This window comes from Procambarus clarkii, chromosome 50, assembly GCF_040958095.1.
Source record: "Procambarus clarkii isolate CNS0578487 chromosome 50, FALCON_Pclarkii_2.0, whole genome shotgun sequence".
Classification (NCBI taxonomy): Eukaryota; Metazoa; Arthropoda; class Malacostraca; order Decapoda; family Cambaridae; genus Procambarus; species Procambarus clarkii.
In genome coordinates, this window is record NC_091199.1 from 13,237,050 (window position 1) to 13,256,017 (window position 18,968).

Sequence of the window (18,968 nt, forward strand, 5' to 3'; positions counted from 1 at the left end):
AATGATTAAAACTGACGACAGAACCCTCCTCAGGCACTCGTTTCGGTGTTCAGAGACATGAATTACAACGAGAGACTATAGAAAACTGAGCCTTACTGAGACAGAAAAAGAAGGGAGACATGATCACGACATGCGAAGTATTCGGGATTGGAAGAGTAAATATAGAAATATTTTGACAGAAATGGGGAGCAAGGAAACGCCGATGATAACCGAGCCAAAATAACCCATAGGGATTTTTGTTAGAAATTTGTAATTGTCATTCCTTTTTCACATCATTCTATATGCAGAAAATAATCGACTAAAGACAGTGATAGAGGGATATTACACGGATTGTGGTGTACTAAGGGCCTCGTAGCCTGGTGGATAGCGCGCAGGACTCGTAATTCTGTGGCGCGGGTTCGATTCCCGCACGAGGCAGAAACAAATGGGCAAAATTTCTTTCACCTTGAATGCCCCTGTTACCTAGCAGTAAATAGGTACCTGGGAGTTAGTCAGCTGTCACGGGCTGCTTCCTGGGGGTGGAGGCATGGTCGAGGACCGGGCCGCGGGACACTAAAGCCCCGAAATCATCTCAAGATAACCTCAAGATATAACCTACTATATACACGGATTGTGAAGTTATATTTCATCTCGGATTGTGGATTGGTGATATAGTTCATACACGGGCTGTGGAGTGGTGAAAATATACTCCATTCATACAAATTGTATATGTAATTTGGGAGGTATACCTCCACAATATTGTGGAGGTATACGCGAGCTGTGAGAGGAGGAGGGGCCAGATTCACGAAGCAGTTACGCAAGCACTTACGAACCTGTACATCTTTTCCTCAATCTTTGACGGCTTTGTTGACATTGATTAAATCAGATTACGGGCGTCGAAATTACCGATTCAAGTGTTATTGTTATATAAACACCAGGAGGGTGTTTGGGAGTTCGTAAGTGTTCAGTGTAACCGCCATGATTCAGGAAGGATTTATATTGGGGTCGTAAGTACTTGCGTAAGTACTTGATAAAGTACTCTGATTGGTGGTCTGGTTGATGAGCTACGCTGTTGAGACACTGTCTCACAACCACAGTTTCCTGATCAACCACCACCTCCCTACAACTATCTGACCACTCGCCACATCTCTCATAACCACAAGTACCTAACCAACCACACCACCTGACTAACCAACCACTACCACAATTAAGCCAGTAACCACATACCCACCAGCATTCCTCAACAACCATTAACAACAATCTCATCTACCACCACCATACTCACCACCTAAGCATTTGACCACACCTAAAAAAAAAAAAAGCATGTTATTTAATTCCTAATCTCCCAATCCGCTCGTTTCCAGTACCCTCCCTCTTCCCATTTTTCAATCTTCCTCCTCCATTCCTTATTCCCTTCTTCCCTACCCCTTCTCCTCACCTTTCCTCTCTTCCTCCTCTTCTCCCACCTCTTCACCTGCCTTCCTTCTCAATTAAAACCCAATTTAAGCATCCCTGTTAATGGATTAAAGATAATCTAACACCATTAGTTAATGCTTCATGGGCATGTAATGTTGAATTACATGAGCGTTGATTTGTCTAACTTCCATTACTTGGGTTGTTAACTCTAAATCCTTAACAAGATGCCACCAATTACTTAGGTTTAGATCCTAAATGGGGTCTTTTATTCCCCTTGATAACGTAATATAGACTGCAACCATTAGCGCCATTAGTTTCAAGCAGTTGCTGCTCCTATTTTTAACTATTAATGGGAGCTTTCTTACTAGAGTTATCAACAGTATTCGCATTGTTTTCAGGACAATTGTCAAAGACCCTTAACTGCTCTAAATCAATTATCAGAATCCTTTAACTCCCCGGAACAGTTATCAGATACCCTTAACTGTAGAATGATTATCAGATCTATCTCCCCTAGAGCAATTATCAAAGACCATTAACTGGAACAATTATTAAAGATTATTAACTTTAGGATAATTATCGGAGGCTTTTAACTCCTTTAGACCAATAATTTTATCTCTTACTTTATTTAGAACCATTAGTTTGGAGTCTAACCTACTCTAGAAGCATCATTGGCACCCATCTCAAGAGATTAATGCTAGAGGTAGGCCTCTTGTGCCTGCCTCTAGAATCACCCAGTAATCAAGAGCTCAGAGCTATTCTGTTTCTCCAATATTATTATTTTTATAAAAAGTTTTCTCTTATTCTTCTTCTATCATCGTTATTATACATTATGTACGTCTTGATTCCAAAATAAGAATGTCTGATAATCTTCGTTTTCATTTTAAGATCTTAATAATTCCAGTTTTAAATTCCAGGTTAATTTTTTCTTGTTCCACAGCTGTTTTGTCCAAGATGTGAAAATTATATGTTGGTTCTTATGTCCCCTGTGTTTAGAGGCTATAATCTTAAACTGGGACCTATGTCCCCTGTGTTTAGGGGCTATAATCTTAAACTGGGACCTATGTCCCCTGTGTTTAGGGGCTATAATCTAAAACTGGTACACATGTCCCTTCTGTGTTTAGGGCATGTAATGCAAGCGAATTGGTCCTTATGTTATCTATGTTTAAGGGTTATAAAATCCATGTTTTTTGGTGTTCTGGACTGGAAATTTGGATTTTGAGTGGCTAATCATGTCTTTGGAAGAGTGTCGTGTTGGTTGGGTGGGGTAGGCTCTTGTGTTTGGCCTTTTTTTTAATGTTTTAAGTCCGACTGAATGTTGAATTATGTTGCAGGAGAAGACGGTTGGCGAGGTGACCACAGTGGCCCATCTCCACTACCAGCAAGTCCAGGTAAGTCCCGTCCAAGTCGAGGGGAAAAGTCCAATGCAAGCACGTCCCGTCCTAGGATTGTATGCACCCTGCAAGTCTGGGGAAAGTCCACTGCCAGTAGAGTCGAGGTTTAATCTGCCCTATCCAAGTGCCTAGCCCGTCCTATCCCAGCCCTTAGTGGGTCCGTGCAAAGCCCAGCTCCTAGTGGGACTGTCCTATCCCAGTTTCTATCCCAGCTCTTAGCCCGCCCTCCTATTCCTTGTACGTGTTAGTCATATAGGCTTAGGTTTTCTTTCTTCCTTCCCTCCCTCTCTCTGCTTTCTTTCTTTCACACCCGCATTCTTCTTTCCACTTCTCCATCTCCCGACCTCTCTCCCTCCTCTCTTCCCTTTCCATCTATTACCTCCTCTCCCGTCTCCATCACTCTTATATCTCCCTCTCCCTCCATTTCTCAATTCATTGCTATCTCTTGCTCCTTCCCGTTCTCTCTCATGCTATCTCTCCTTCCCTTTGTCTCCCTTTGCTATCTGTCCTTCCTTTTCCTTCCTCTCCCGTTTTATCGTGCCGTTTCTCTTCCATCTCAATATACACAAAATTTACAACGCTCGTCTCATCGGGTATTTGAATGCTGTTTAACAAAGCCTGAAACGCTTGTAAATTCATGGCCGTAGGATTAAGGGGGGCCAGGGGGCAACACCCCCTCGAGCCCCCTGCTGATGGATCGGTAATTTAAAAGCCATTTCCTCGTAAGAAATGGCCTGGTTAATGGTAGTTAGCTGAGGAGGCGAAGGTTGCGTTTCATCCATTGTCGACAGACGGATATCTATATATAACTATGTATTCTATGTAACATAGTTACATATAACTGTATATGTAAATATAGGCTGTGTGTTTCTATAAGGTATATTTTTGTTTCGTGTACCCAATTACTTGGGGCAGGACGGTAGAGCGAGGGTCTCGCTTCATGCAGGTCGGCGTTCAATCCCCGACCGTCCACAAGTGGTTGGGTACCATTCCTTCCCCCGTCATTCCTTTATTAAAGTCAATAAAATAGTCAGTCAACTCAATAAAGTAGGATGCCCTAATTGTTTCCTGGACGAAGCTTTAATGTTGGTAAAGCAAAATAATAAAGCAAAATAAAATCCAATTAAAGAAAGCACCTCCAGTAAGGTGAGCCTTTCTTTCTATTCAGTCTTTAAAAGACTTTAAAAAAATAGGAGGCCTGGTCTAGGACCGGGCCGCGGGGACGCTAAGCCCCGAAATCATCTCAAGAAGATGATCTCAAGATTTAGTATGGCATCATATCTAAAGCTAATAAATAAATCTTATCATATCTAAGATATTCAAGGTACACAGCCACAATCCTTGCCACTCTCAACTGCCTCAAATAGCCTGGAATAAAATGAGAGCAAAATTGCCAAACATGACCAGTTAATTAGTAAAACCATATTGCGGATCATACAAATCACTTTTAAGTATTTCAAGTAATTTCCCCACAATAACCATCATCTTAACTGGCCTGTAGTTCGACGCAAATGATCTATCTTCCTCGAAAACCAGTACCACATTAGCAACCCTCCATCTTGAGGTTATCTTGAGATGATTTCGGGGCTTTAGTGTCCCCGCGGCCCGGTCCTAGACCAGGCCTCCACCCCCAGGAAGCAGCCCGTGGCAGCTGACTAACTCCCAGGTACCTATTTACTGCTAGGTAACAGGAGCATTCAGGGTGAAAGAAACTTTGCCCATTTGTTTCTGCCTCGTGCGGGAATCGAACCCGCGCCACAGAATTACGAATCCTGCGCGCTATCCACCAGGCTACGAGGCCTACGAGGCCATGACAAAGGTATCCTGGTCGATTCTAATGTTATTGAATATGCAACATAAGGGTTCACTGAGCTCATCATTGCACTCGTTAGGCACACTGGCAAACACTTCATCCGGACGCTGGGGACGTGTTTAATTACGTCCAGTTTGTTAAGCACTAATTAACCTGTCCTCCTCACTGCAAATGTTGGTTTGTTCGGGTGAAGGCATAATGTTAAGTTCTTCTGCAGTCAATACAGAGAGAGGTGGATGGAGGGAATTATTAGGAAGCGCCAAGCCATTACGACTATATAGCACTGGGAAGGGATCAGGATAAGGATTTGGGATGGGACGGGGGGAAGCAATGGTGCCTAAACACTTGTGGACGGTCGGGGATTGAACGACGATCTGCATGAAGCCAGACCGTCGCTCTACCGTCCAGCCCAAGTGGTTGAACTTGTTGGCATGGAGTGGAAGGTGGAAGTTGTTGTAGCGTTGATGGTTGACGTGGGTGTGGATGGTGAGGTGTTGACGTGGGTGTGGATGGTGAGGGGTTGACGTGGGTGTGGATTGTGAGGGGTTGACGTGGGTGTGGATTGTGAGGGGTTGACGTGGGTGTGGATGGTGAGGTGTTGACGTGGGTGTGGATGGTGAGGGGTTGACGTGGGTGTGGATGGTGAGGGGTTGACGTGGGTGTGGATTGTGAGGGGTTGACGTGGGTGTGGATGGTGAGGTGTTGACGTGGGTGTGGATGGTGAGGGGTTGACGTGGGTGTGGATGGTGAGGTGTTGACGTGGGTGTGGATGGTGAGGGGTTGACGTGGGTGTGGATGGTGAGGGGTTGACGTGGGTGTGGATGGTGAGGGGTTGACGTGGGTGTGGATGGTGAGGGGTTGACGTGGGTGTGGATGGTGAGGGGTTGACGTGGGTGTGGATGGTGAGGGGTTGACGTGGGTGTGGATGGTGAGGGGTTGACGTGGGTGTGGATGGTGAGGGGTTGACGTGGGTGTGGATGGTGAGGGGTTGACGTGGGTGTGGATGGTGAGTGTTGACGTGGGTGTGGATGGTTGACGTGGGTGTGGATGGTGAGGCTTGACGTGGGTGTGGAGGGGAGCAAGAATGAGGGGAAGGGGGTTGAAAAACAAACCAGGCAGCAGAGTAAGGGGGAGCGGCTGTAAGAGAAGCAGCCCCCTATTCTAAAGAACCCATTACGTCTCGGTAAACATGCCCACGCTCTATTCCCCTCTACCCCCACTCTTCCTACCCCCTTTTCTTGGAATTTCTACCTCCCTTCCCCTCTCTCTCACGTCGTCTACCTGCCTTCTACTACTCTTTCTACATTCCACCCCCTCTAACAGGCCTGTTGGACCAAGTTATCTCAAGACAAGCCTGGTCCCAGACCGGGCTTGGGGAGAGTAGAACTCCCAGAACCCACTCCAGGTAGACTCCAGGTGATGGTGATTATGGTAATGATGGTGAGGATGGTCATAGAAAAGATGGTGGTGGTGAGGATGATGGCGGTGGTGAAGATAGTGTTGTAGATGGTAGTGAAGATGGTGATAACGAGAGTGTAACAGCAGTAAGGGTGAGAGTCAGCAATTGGAGGACATCCAGGAGTGAAGTGGGAGGGCACTCTGGGAGCTGGAGAGAGAGAGAGAGAGAGAGAGAGAGAGAGAGAGAGAGAGAGAGAGAGAGAGAGAGAGAGAGAGAGAGAGAGAGAGAGAGAGAGGGGGGGGAGGGGGGGGGGGAGGGGGGGAGGGGGGGGGGGAGGGGGGGAGGGGGGGGGGTCCGGCAAATTGGCTTTTCGTGTCCCAAGTTAGAAGTTGTAGGTTTTTGTCGCCAAATGGTACGTGCGTGTGTAAGTTGTTCCTCCATGCTCTAAGTTAGACCACTTTAGTAACTTGACGTTTGTGTGTGTGTGTGTGTGTACTTACCTAATTGTACTTACCTAATTGTGCTTGCGGGGGTTGAGCTCTGGCTCTTTGGTCCCGCCTCTCAACCGTCAATCAACTGGTGTACAGATTCCTGAGCCTATTGGGCTCTATCATATCTACATTTGAAACTGTGAATGGAGTCAGCCTCCACCACATCACTTCCTAATGCATTCCATTTGCTAACTACTCTGACACTGAAAAAGTTCTTTCTAACGTCTCTGTGGCTCATTTGGGTACTCAGCTTCCACCTGTGTCCCCTTGTTCGCGTCCCACCAGTGTTGAAAAGTTCGTCCTTGTTTACCCGGTCGATTCCCCTGAGGATTTTGTAGGTTGTGATCATGTCCCCCCTTACTCTTCTGTCTTCCAGTGTCGTGAGGTGCATTTCCCGCAGCCTTTCCTCATAACTCATGCCTCTTAGTTCTGGGACTAGTCTAGTAGCATACCTTTGGACTTTTTCCAGCTTCGTCTTGTGCTTGACAAGGTACGGGCTCCATGCTGGGGCCGCATACTCCAGGATTGGTCTTACATATGTGGTGTACAAGATTCTGAATGATTCCTTACACAGGTTCCTGAACGCCGTTCTGATGTTAGCCAGCCTCGCATATGCCGCAGACGTTATTCTCTTTATGTGGGCTTCAGGAGACAGGTTTGGTGTGATATCAACTCCTAGATCTTTCTCTCTGTCTGTTTCATTAAGTACTTCATCTCCTATTCTGTATCCTGTGCCTGGCCTCCTGTTTCCACTGCCTAGTTTCATTACTTTGCATTTACTCGGGTTGAACTTCAACAGCCATTTGTTGGACCATTCACTCAGTCTATCCAGGTCATCTTGTAGCCTCCTACTATCATCCTCTGTTTCAATCCTCCTCATAATTTTTGCATCGTCGGCAAACATTGAGAGGAACGAATCTATACCCTCTGGGAGATCATTTACATATACCAGAAACAGTATAGGTCCAAGGACTGACCCCTGCGGGACTCCACTTGTGACGTCTCGCCAATCTGAGACCTCACCCCTCACACAGACTCGTTGTCTCCTGTTGCTTAGGTATTCCTCTATCCACCGGAGTACCTTCCCTCTCACTCCAGCCTGCATCTCCAACTTTCGCACTAGCCTCTTGTGTGGCACTGTATCAAAGGCTTTCTGACAATCCAAAAATATGCAGTCTGCCCACCCTTCTCTTTCTTGCCTTATTTTTGTTGCCTGGTCGTAGAATTCAAGTAACCCTGTGAGGCAGGACCTGCCATCCCTGAACCCATGTTGATGCTGTGTTACAAAGTTCCTTCGCTCCAGATGCTCCACTAGTTTTTTTCGCACAATCTTCTCCATCAGCTTGCATGGTATGCAGGTTAGGGACACTGGCCTGTAGTTCAGTGCCTCCTGTCTATCCCCTTTCTTGTATATCGGGACTACGTTAGCTGCTTTCCAAGTATCTGGCAGTTCCCCTGTTGCCAGTGATTTGTTATACACTATGGAGAGTGGTAGGCTCAGTTCTCTTGCTCCTTCCTTTAGAACCCAAGGGGAGATTCCATCTGGGCCTATAGCCTTCGTCACGTCCAACTCTAGTAAACACTTCCTTACTTCCCCACTGGTAATCTCAAACTCTTCCAGTGGTTCCTGGTTAGCTATTCCCTCACTTACCTCTGGAATTTCTCCTTGTTCTAAGGTGAAGACCTCCTGGAATTTCTTATTCAATTCCTCACACACTTCCTTGTCATTTGTAGTGAATCCTTCCGCCCCTATCCTTAATCTCATAACCTGTTCCTTTACTGTTGTTTTTCTCCTAATGTGGCTATGCAACAATTTAGGCTGAGTCTTTGCCTTGCTTGCGATGTCATTTTCGTATTGTCTTTCTGCCTCTCTTCTCATCCTGACATATTCATTCCTGGCATTCTGGTATCTTTCTCTGCTCTCCAGTGTCCTGTTATTCCTATAGTTTCTCCATGCCCTTTTACTTTGCTGCTTAGCTAGCCTACATCTTTGATTAAACCATGGGTTTCTCATCTTCATTTCTCTGTTTTCCTTTTGGACTGGGACAAACTTGTTTGCTGCGTCCTTGCACTTCTGCGTGATGTAATCCATCATATCTTGGGCCGTCTTTCCCCTGAGCTCTGTTTCCCATGCTATATCTGTTAGGAATTTTCTTATCCCCTCATAGTTTCCCTTTCGGTATGCTAACCTTTTGGTTTCGGTATCCCTCCTCGAGTTCAATAACCCTTCTTCAATCAAGTACTCAAACACCAGTACACTGTGGTCGCTCATTCCTACTGGGTCCTCAAAACCGATTTCTCTTATGTCGGAGTCGTTCAGAGTGAAGACTAGGTCGAGTCTCGCTGGTTCGTCATTGCCTCTCATCCTTGTGGGTTCTCCGACATGCTGCGTTAAAAAGTTGCTTGTCACCACCTCCAATAGTTTGGCTCTCCACGTATCCTCGCCTCCATGCGGTTCCTTGTTCTCCCAGTCAATCTTTCCGTGATTGAAGTCGCCCATGATGAGCAGGTGGGATCTATTTCTACAGGCAGCAGAGGCTGCCCTCTCAATTATAGTGTTAACTGCCTTGTTGTTGTTTTCATACTCTTGACTGGGTCTCCTGTCATTTGGTGGAGGGTTGTATATTACTGCTACTACTATTCTTGGTCCTCCCATTGTTATGGTGCCTGCTATGTAGTCTCTGAACTCCTCACAGCCCGGGATGGCCATCTCCTTAAAACTCCATTCCCTTCTCATGAGTAGGGCCACTCCGCCTCCTCCTCTACCTTCCCTCTCTTTCCTTATTACTGTATACTCCTGCGGAAACACGGCATTCGTTATGATTCCAGAGAGTTTTGTTTCAGTGAGTCCGATTACATCTGGGTTAACTTCTTGTGCTCTTTCCCTTAGTTCACTTGTCTTGCTTGTGATCCCATCTATGTTCGAGTACATCACCCTGAAACTGACTCTCTTCTGCTTCTTTTCTGGGGGGGACCTTTGGGATCTGGGGTGAGTGGGAGCTGGGGGGACCTGGCACGGGGGGATTGGTGGAGGAGGGAGGGCTTGGGGTGGTGGGGGAGAGGGGGAGGGTACAGGGGGTGGATAAGAGGGGGAGGGTACAGGGGGTGGATAAGAGGGGGAGGGTACAGGGGGTGGATAAGAGGGGGAGGGTACAGGGGGTGGGTAAGAGAGGGAGGGTTGGGGAAGCATGGGGGGAGGAGAGGCTGTGGGGGATAGGGGAGATGGGGGGGCTTGGGGGAAGAGAAAAGGGTGGAGGGCTTGGGGGGCGTGGGGGAAAAGGGAGGGCTGAGGTGGGTGAGGAAGAGGGGAGGGTTTAGGGGAGTGGGGGAGAGGGGAAGACTTAGGTGGGGTGGGGGAGAGTGGGGGGCTTAGGGGGGAGGGGGAGAAGGGAGGGCATGGGGGTGGGAGAGACGGGAAGGCATGTGGGAGAAGGGAGGGCATGGGGGATGGGGGAGAAGGGAGGTCCTGGGGAGAGGGGTGAGGGGGAGAAGGGGGGTGAGTGGGGGGTGGGGGGTGGGTGGGGGGAGGGTGCCCTAGGTGGGTACTTAGTGGGGGGCTGACAGGGGATGGGGCAGGTTGGGTGTCTGTTGGGTAGAATTTGGGGGTGGTGCCCCAATCCCTGTGGCTGTTGCACTGTTTGAGGAGGGTTCTCCACTTCCCTCTGGGATTGTAGGGTTCTGGATTGTGGTACTCTGATTTCCTTCTCTCTTCCTGCGCTCCTTCCTCGCGTCTGCTGTCCGTATTCTCTCTTCCCTTGTCATATCCCTCTGCAGGAATATTTTCTTGAACTTCTCTACACCTTTTAGACAACACTTCCTTGCTAGCAGTTCCTCTTTCGCGATTTCGCTCATGAAAACCACCTTTATCATTCGGTCTCTGTCCTTGTTGTACTTTCCAAGCCTGAAAACCTTTTCAACATTTCGCTCAGCTCCCTCCATCCTTACCTCTTTAAGGATCTCTTTAATCATGTTTTTGTCCTTGTCTCTCCGCTCCTTTGGTCTGGTCCCTGTTTGTTCTTCAATGCCTGCTACTACTACTGCTCTATTTCTCTCTATCAGCCGGCTAGTACATCTAGCTGCTTCCTGAGAGGAAGCCACTTCCATGGCAACTTCCTTAACCGCAGACCTAGCTTCAGGGCTCTTTTTAAGCATTTCAGCAAATGAGATCTGGGTTGTGGTGGTCCCCTCCACAGTAGCATTCCCATCTCCCTGGGGTACGGTTTGTGCCTGGTATTGTGGAAGAGTCTCCTTTAGGTATCTTATCTCCTCCTTAGCTGCCCTTAAATCATCTTGCAGGTTGGCTACTGTCTCCCTCATTACCCTCAGTCCTTCACTGAATTCATTCTGCATTTGCTGGAGTACTTCCTTCATCCAGGCTTCCTGTTCCATCCCATCCTCTGTGTTTGTTCCAGTTGTGAATTTCCTGCGTTTGGCAGTCAGAGTTCGTCTCCCTTCCATGATTTCCCTATGAGTGTGTGTGTGTGTGTGAGAGAGAGAGAGAGAGAGAGAGAGAGAGAGAGAGAGAGAGAGAGAGAGAGAGAGAGACAGACAGACACAGAGAGAGAGGAGGGGGGGAGGGAGAGAGAGGGGGGGAGGAAGAGAGAGAGGGGGAGGAAGAGAGAGAGGGGTGGGAGCGAGAGAGGGGAGGGAGAGAGAGGGGGGAGGAAGAGAGAGAGGGGGAGGAAGAGAGAGAGGGGTGGGAGCGAGAGAGGGGAGGGAGAGAGGGGAGGGAGAGAGAGAGGGGAGGGAGAGAGGGGGTGAGGGAGAGAGAGGGGGAGGGGGAGAGAGAGAGGGGGGGAGAGAGAGAGGGGGGGGAGGGGGAGAGAGAGAGGGGGAGGGGGAGAGAGAGGGGGGAGGGAGAGAGAGAGGGGGGAGGGGGAGAGAGAGGGGGAGGGGGAGGGAGAGAGAGAGGGGGGAGGGAGAGAGAGGGGGGAGGGAGAGAGAGGGGGAGAGGGAGAGAGAGGGAGAGAGAGAGGGAGAGAGAGGGGGAGAGGGAGAGAGAGGGGGAGAGTGAGGGAGAGGGGGAGAGTGAGAGAGAGGGGGAGAGGGAGGGAGAGGGGGAGAGTGAGAGAGAGGGGGAGAGGGAGAGAAAGGGGGAGGGAGAGAGAGAGAGAGAAAGGGGGAGGGAGAGAGAGAGAGAGAGGGGGGGGGGAGAGAGAGAGAGAGAGAGAGAGAGAGAGAGAGAGAGAGAGAGAGAGAGAGAGAGAGAGAGAGGGGGGGGGAGAGAGAGAGGGGGGGAGAGAGAGAGGGGGGGAGAGAGAGAGAGAGAGAGAGAGAGAGAGAGAGAGAGAGAGAGAGAGAGGAGGTGTGTGAGTATATGGGGAGAGGTGGAAGCTGGAAGTGAGGGAGGGGGATGGAGAGGGTGTGTGGGGGTGGGTTAGTGCGGGAGGGTACAGAGAGAGATTGTGTGTGTGTGCGTGTGTGTGTGTGTGCGTGCGTGTGTGTGGTGTGTGTGTGTGTGTGTGTGTGTGTGTGTGTGTGTGTGTGTGTGTGTGTGTGTGTGAGTGTGTGTGTGTGTGTGTGTGTGTGTGTGTGTGTGTGTGTGTGTGTGTGTGTGTGTGTGTGTGTGTGTGTGTGTGTGTGTGTGTGTGTGTATGTGTGTGTGTTGAGTGCGGGGGTGTTTGTGTATAGGGGGAGGGGTAGGGGGGTGTCTTGGGGTACTGTAAGGCGTGGGAACGTGAGGGGTGAGGGTGGGTGAGTGAGGGTGAGCGGTCACCAGTGTGTGCGTGCGTGCATGTGTGTGTGTTTACACTGGCTTGTTGTGGTGAGGAGGAGGGGGGGGGGTAGGTCTAGTCAGTGGCGGTGTAATGTCACACACAGGTGTGAGAAGCTGGTACCAAGCTGAGGCTCTTGAGCTACTTTTTCGTATTTTAATTACTTATGTTCAAAGCTAATTACTATATAAAAAAAAAAAAAAAAAAAAAAAAAAAAACACTGTACACCTTATATGACTGACTTTGAGAGGCACTCACCTCCGAGTAAGCATCCCACAGCACAATTAGGTGATTTATGAAGCGATGTCCGATATTGTTGTTGACGTCCCCGCCAGAGGTCCTCCCACGTCGTGGTCCAAAACTCTTCCCTTCGCGGCCTCTGGTGCCACCGTCTTGCCACAATCTCGTTCTTTTTCAATTTTTTTTCTTATCAAACGTTATAAGAATTCACTATGTTGCGTTATCACTGCGTTGCTGTACCTTTCATATGCCCAAAAACTATGTTTTGGGCTCACTGGTACGTAAATATCCCGAGAATATTGAGGTAATTCGCGGACTGCACGTCCTACCCTTGTTCACTGACCGCCGTCCTACTACCGTCCTACTACCGTGTGTGTGTGTGTGTGTGTGTGTGTGTGTGTGTGTGTGTGTGTGTGTGTGTGTGTGTGTGTGTGTGTGTGTGTGTGTGTGTGTGTTTACTATCTGTTTGTGTCTGCAGAATCGAGCTATTAGCTCTTGGGCTCTGTTACACCTGATATGAGTGGGGCTTCTATGGGGTACTGGTACTATTAAGGGGTATAGGTAGTTAGAAGACAGGAGTATCATATATGGGAGAGCTAAAAGGCCCGGCCCCCAAAATAAACTATCCACAGTAGTAATAACTTGCTACAAGACCAAATATGTTCGTCTAAGGGTTGATCACTGCGCTCCCACCTTGGAAGAAGAGATACTCTGTAATTCATGTACTTATTTATTAACCCGTTAACAACCCCCCATATACACTCACACCAATAACAATAATAATAATAACTTTACCACACTATCTTACGTTAAAAGCCTTGGTCCACGTAGGCAGGATACAAGGTTTACACTAATAACAAGCTAGGGTAAAGTACTACTGGATAAGCACTGAAGCTGGATGCAGCTTAGGGTAGTGAAACCACGTGGGACCCTAATACAAAACACAACACTTAGGGGTACCCAAACACTGGCAAAATACTATCCCCAGGTCTCACCAATCGTTACTACCAGAGTAGGCACACTCACTAATGCCCTGTACTTAGCTTAAGGATACAGGAACTTCAGGTAAGGGAAATAAGTAAGAGGAGAAGGAAGGAGAGTAGGGATACAGCCACAGAGTAGGTCTTAACCTCACGCCACCAGCCAAGAGAAGACCGAGCTAGCCACCAGCTGCCTCCCTCATGTTGTGGTGCCGGGAGGAGCCTAATTGATCGTGCAGCTAAGCACATTAAAGATCTTCCCCTATGAAACGTATTGTTACTTTATGAATGATTAGAAAGTATTAGTAAGCAAAGTTGGTGCCTATGTTATTATTTAATAATCAACCCCCAGCTCAGTCTTTAAATGCTCTTTGAGAAACAATAATAGTCTTACGTCTGGCAGGGAAGATACAAACAATTGACATTCTAGATGCCCAACTGTACTACCAGAAAGTTTAATAGCTCAATTTTGACCTCTGGTTTCCACTGGAGAACCCAGGGTCGTAACACTCCTCCCCCCTTCAGAGAAAAAAAAATGTGACTACTAGAATAGTAGTCATATTTTTTTTTGTAAGAGTATACAGAGAACAAAAAGAAAAACATATGACAAAAACAAAAAATCAATCAAAAGCAATTTCTTTGCAAAAAAAAAATACAAAGGAGTTCTCTGAAAGAAAAAAAAAAAAAAAAAAAACACACAAAAAAATAAAAGAACAGGGAAGTAAATAAATTGGACACGGAATATTTAATGTCACAGGAGAACCTAAAAAAAAATAACTAAAGCATGACAGTTGGTAAATGGCTTTCTGTGGCTCAGATGAATGTTATTCAGGCAACCGGGACAGAGCGTCGGCTATCACGTTGAGTCTGCCCGGTAGGTGGGTAATGGAAAGATTGAAGTCCTGTAGGTACAACGCCCACCTGAGGATGCGTTTATTCTTACCCTTCATCTGAGTCAGGAAGACTAGTGGGTTATGGTCCGTGTACACTTCCACTATATTACCTGTGAGGTAAACTTCGAACTTTTTACATGTTAACACTAGCGCCAACGCCTCTTTTTCTACCACTGAATAATTGCGTTGCGCCTTGTCGAATTTCACAGAGTAATAATATACTGGGTGTTCCACCTGATCATCCCCAGTTTGCAACAACACTGCACCAGCACCCGAGTCAGACGCGTCAACATGAATTTTAAACGGTCGGTCGAACCTTGGACTAGCAAGCACTGGGGCGGAAGCTAAGATCAATTTCAAATTTTTAAATGCCTCTGCACAGTCTGATGACCACTTAAATTTAACGGCTTTCCGCAACAAGTCTGTGAGAGGAGTGGCAACACTGGAAAAGTTCTGACAAAAACGTCGATAGTACGCACACATACCGATAAATCTTTGAACGTCCTTTTTAGACTTTAGTACTGGATACTCCAGAATGGCACTGATTTTATCTTGCCGAGGTAACACTTTTCCTTGGCCCACTTCATAACCGAGGTACGTCACTGTGCCTTGGCCAAAATGACACTTTTTAGCATTTAAGGTAAGATTTGCCCTTTTCAAGATGGCAAACAACTGGCGTAACCTAGCTATGTGGTCAGCCCAATTACTGTCAAACAGCACAATATCATCTAAATACGCCCGACAATTTGGCACCTTAGCGAGTAGAGAGTTCATGAGTCTCTGGAACGTGGCAGGGGCATTACGCAAGCCGAACGGTAACACTTGATACTCAAAAACACCCTCGGGTGTCACGAACGCGGTGAGCTGTTTAGCACGTTCAGTGAGTGGGATTTGATAATACCCCCTCGAGAGGTCGAATTTCGAAACGTACTTGGCATTTCCCAACTCGTCGATGCAGTCCTCGAGGAGGGGCAGCGGATAGGCATCCACAATGGTCACCTTGTTGAGCTGCCGATAGTCGGTGCATAATCGCCAGGAGCCGTCTGGTTTGGGGACCAAAAGGCAGGGCGAGCACCAAGAGCCCTGGCTCGGCCGGATGAGGCCGTGCTGGAGCAAGAAGTCGACCTCCTTCCGTACGATGGCCTTCTTTTCTGGACTCATCCGATAGGGTTGAAGGCGAATGGGAGTGTAGTCCGTCAATTCGACATCATGGCAAATGGCATCAGTCTGGGTCGGGACATCCCCGAACAGACTGGAGAATTCAGCAACCAACGACTGCACCTCTTCACGTTGGGCCATCTGCAAATGGGACAGTTCCTCCACAGCATTCACAGAACTAGAATTATTGAAAATGAGATTAGTTGGGTCCCCAGAACAATGATCCCCTCTCTCACTGGAAATGGAAACATTGGTTAGTGCAATGGGCCTGGGGCCCTGGAACTTCTTCAGTCGATTTACATGTATGAGCATTACCTGGTTACGTTTGTCAGAGTGCCTCACTTTGTACGTGAGGTCCCCAGTCTTTTCTGTCACAATGTAGGGGCCTTCGTACTTGTGGGACATAGTGTTCCCTAGTCGAGGCTTTAATACCAGGACAGGGTCGCCAGGCTGAAATACCCGTAACTTAGATTTAGCATCGTTACGTTCTTTCATCTTTTCTTGGGCCTTGCCAAGATACTTTAATGCAGCCGCCTTGCAGTCCTTGAGTCTCTGGTGGTGTTGCGCAAAGAAAGCCGAACCTTCGGATAACGTTACGTTCCCTAACAGATTCTCCTGTAACATTTGCAAGGGTCCACGAACTTTATGGCCAAAGACTAACTCAAAAGGAGAACAGCCCAGTGAACTTTGTAATCCCTCTCTAGCCGCAAACAAAACATACGGTAAATTCTCATCCCAGAAGGTGTGGGAACTCTCGCACGATGTCTTCAACATCTGCTTCAGAGTTAGATGGAAACGTTCAATTACCCCCTGACTCTGTGGATGGTATGGGCTGGAAACCTTATGAGTTATTCCATGTTCCTTACAAAATTGCTCGAAAACATCAGACTTAAAATTAGTACCATTGTCAGTTTGCACGACCCGAGGCAGTCCAAAAGTGGAAAAAAATTGCAACATACGAGCAACAACAGTTTTTGCTCGGATGTTCCTTACAGCAAAAGCCTCTGGGTAACGAGTAGTGATACACATCATCGTGATTAGGTAAATATTACCAGACTTAGTTCTAGGTAATGGTCCAACACAGTCCATTACCACATGAGAAAATGGTTCCTCCGGCACGACAATAGGCCTTAGAGGAGCTTTAGGTGGAGTCTGGTTTGGTTTCCCAACCAGTTGACAAACAATACACGCATTACAAAATTTTGCCACATCGCTTTTCAGCTTGGGCCAGAAAAAATACTTTAAAATTTTGTGATACGTAATATTAATACCTTGATGTCCCCCCATAGAATCATCATGAGCAGCTGCCAAAACCCTTTCTCTATAGCAGGTCGGCAACATAACCTGGTGGACTACCTCCCACTCATTTGACAAGGGAGCACTCTGTGGTCTCCATTTTCTCATCAAAATCCGATCATTGTAGTAGTACCCAGTTGCTGCGTCTACAATTTCCTCCATAGAGACGGCTGTTTCATGACAATCTGCAAGAGTGGGGTCAGCTTTCTGTAACTCACTCAAGGAGGCATCTAGGCCTTGGTCAGATGCCATTGGCCGAGGCTCAACAGTGTTCTCCACCTCCCCACTACTCTCGGTAGATGGCGGTGGCAGGCTCTCCACAATGTCCTCGGCCACGTCATCGAGTCGGGCCATAAATGTGTCCGCGAGGTCCACTTGGTTTTCACCACTCGGAAAGCTCCTTGTGACCTCGGGATTTACCACCTTGGCAAACACAGGGCTGCCCTTACATTTAAGTCCCATAGACCTGGTCACCGCGCACGCAGGGTACACAACATTATCCTCTGCGGCGGGTGGATCCAGGCAAACCTTAGGGGTAGGCAACATAATAGGCAGTCTGGAGTCCCCTACCTTATCCCCTGCTAAATCATTACCAACTATTACATCAACATTAGGGAAAGGTAGGTATGAAGTGACTCCGACTGTACAAACACCCTTGTGGAAATCAGATTCCAGGGTAACCTTATGGAGGGGTACTGCCCGAGTATCACTAGTGACACCCTCGACCAGTACCACCTCTCCAGTGTCGAGAGTGTTGGCACCTTGCAATGCACTCTCTAAAATTAAAGTCTGGATGGCACCGGTGTCTCGGAAGATCACCACGTCCTTCCAGGAAGAACCCTCAGACAAAAGTAGTCTCCCTTTCGATAAGAATGGGGTAAGCAAGTCCAACCACTGTGGGTTAGAGGTCTTACTCCCTAACCCTTCTGAAAGCCTCAAGCCCTGTGTCACAACTAGAGCATTGGGTCTTTTTTCAGGGTGCAGTTGCCAACAACGGCTAATAGTGTGGTTTGGACGATTACAGTGACCACAAAAACGTCGGGGAGAAGAGACATTACTAACAGAATTACCCTTCGGTTCACCTTTAGGTGCCGTTGGGCTAGACACTTTAACAGGGTTAGTTATGTCTGAAACAGAAGGTGCATTAGGTAAAGGGTTAGAATGAGCTGGTCTGGACTGGCTGTGGGTATAAGGTTTGCTACTCTGTGGGGTATAATTATTTTTATTGGGCCTTTTGCCCGCCAATTGGTAGTTTTCTGCCAACTTGGCCAAATCCCCTATTTTAGAATTTAACTCTATCCTTCCTTTAATGTATTGTGATACGTTCTCTGGCATAACATCTATAAAATGCTCCATTAAAATTAAGTTCCTGAGAGCCTCGTATGTTTCGGCTTTCGCCGAGCGAATCCATCTATCAAACAATCGAATTTGATCATTCACAAATTCAGTGAGCGGTTGGTTGTGAGTAGGCCTAAGGTTACGATAAACTTGGCGGTGAGCTTCAGGAGTAATTTCATATGCCCGCAAAATACATTCCCTGACTTTATCATATTCGAAACACTCGTCGTCAGGCATGTTTATAAAAATATCTTGTGCTTTACCCCTAAGTCTTCCCTGTAGGATTTTCACCCACTCTTCCTTTGGCCAGTTCATGGACGTGGCCACTCTCTGAAAATGGTTGAAAAACCTTTCAGGGTCAGACTCGGAAAATTCAGGCAAATTATGCTTTTTCTCATAATGCCTGGGGTTTGAATCCCCGGCAGGTGGAGGTCCAGTGGCATTCGCTCTAATTCTAGCCTCCTCGGTTTTGAGTTTTTGCTCCTCTAATTTTATTTTTGCTAACTCTAAAGCTAATTCACTTTCCCTATGAGTTGCACTTTCTGCTTGGCTAGGCTGGCATAAAGGTGTATCACTTGCCAATAGTTCTTCATCAATACAATGTTCTAATATTTCATTTACCAGAGTCCACTTTTTATCTGCGACATTTAATTCTAGGCCAAATTCCTGGCCTAACAATACTAAATTAGACTTTTTAAGTTTCTTTATCTCTACCACTGAAGGCTCCCTTGCCAGGTTCTGCATTTCAGAAGACATCACTAATAATTTTAGCTCCCAGCCAAAGAAAAAATTAAAAAATAAAAATTGGAAAAAAAACAAAAATTTGCACGGCCCCTAACACAAGGCCACACTAACCTTAA

General features: G+C 47.3%; 1 protein-coding gene across 1 annotated transcript in view; it reads left to right on the top strand.

Moving 5' to 3' along the window:
• The window catches only part of LOC123748468 (multiple PDZ domain protein), a 1,300,933-nt gene that overhangs the window by 664,123 nt on the left and 617,842 nt on the right, over positions 1-18,968 (top strand). The window contains 1 exon segment of the mRNA XM_069303573.1: positions 2,727-2,783. Coding sequence (XP_069159674.1) covers positions 2,727-2,783 — 57 coding nt within the window.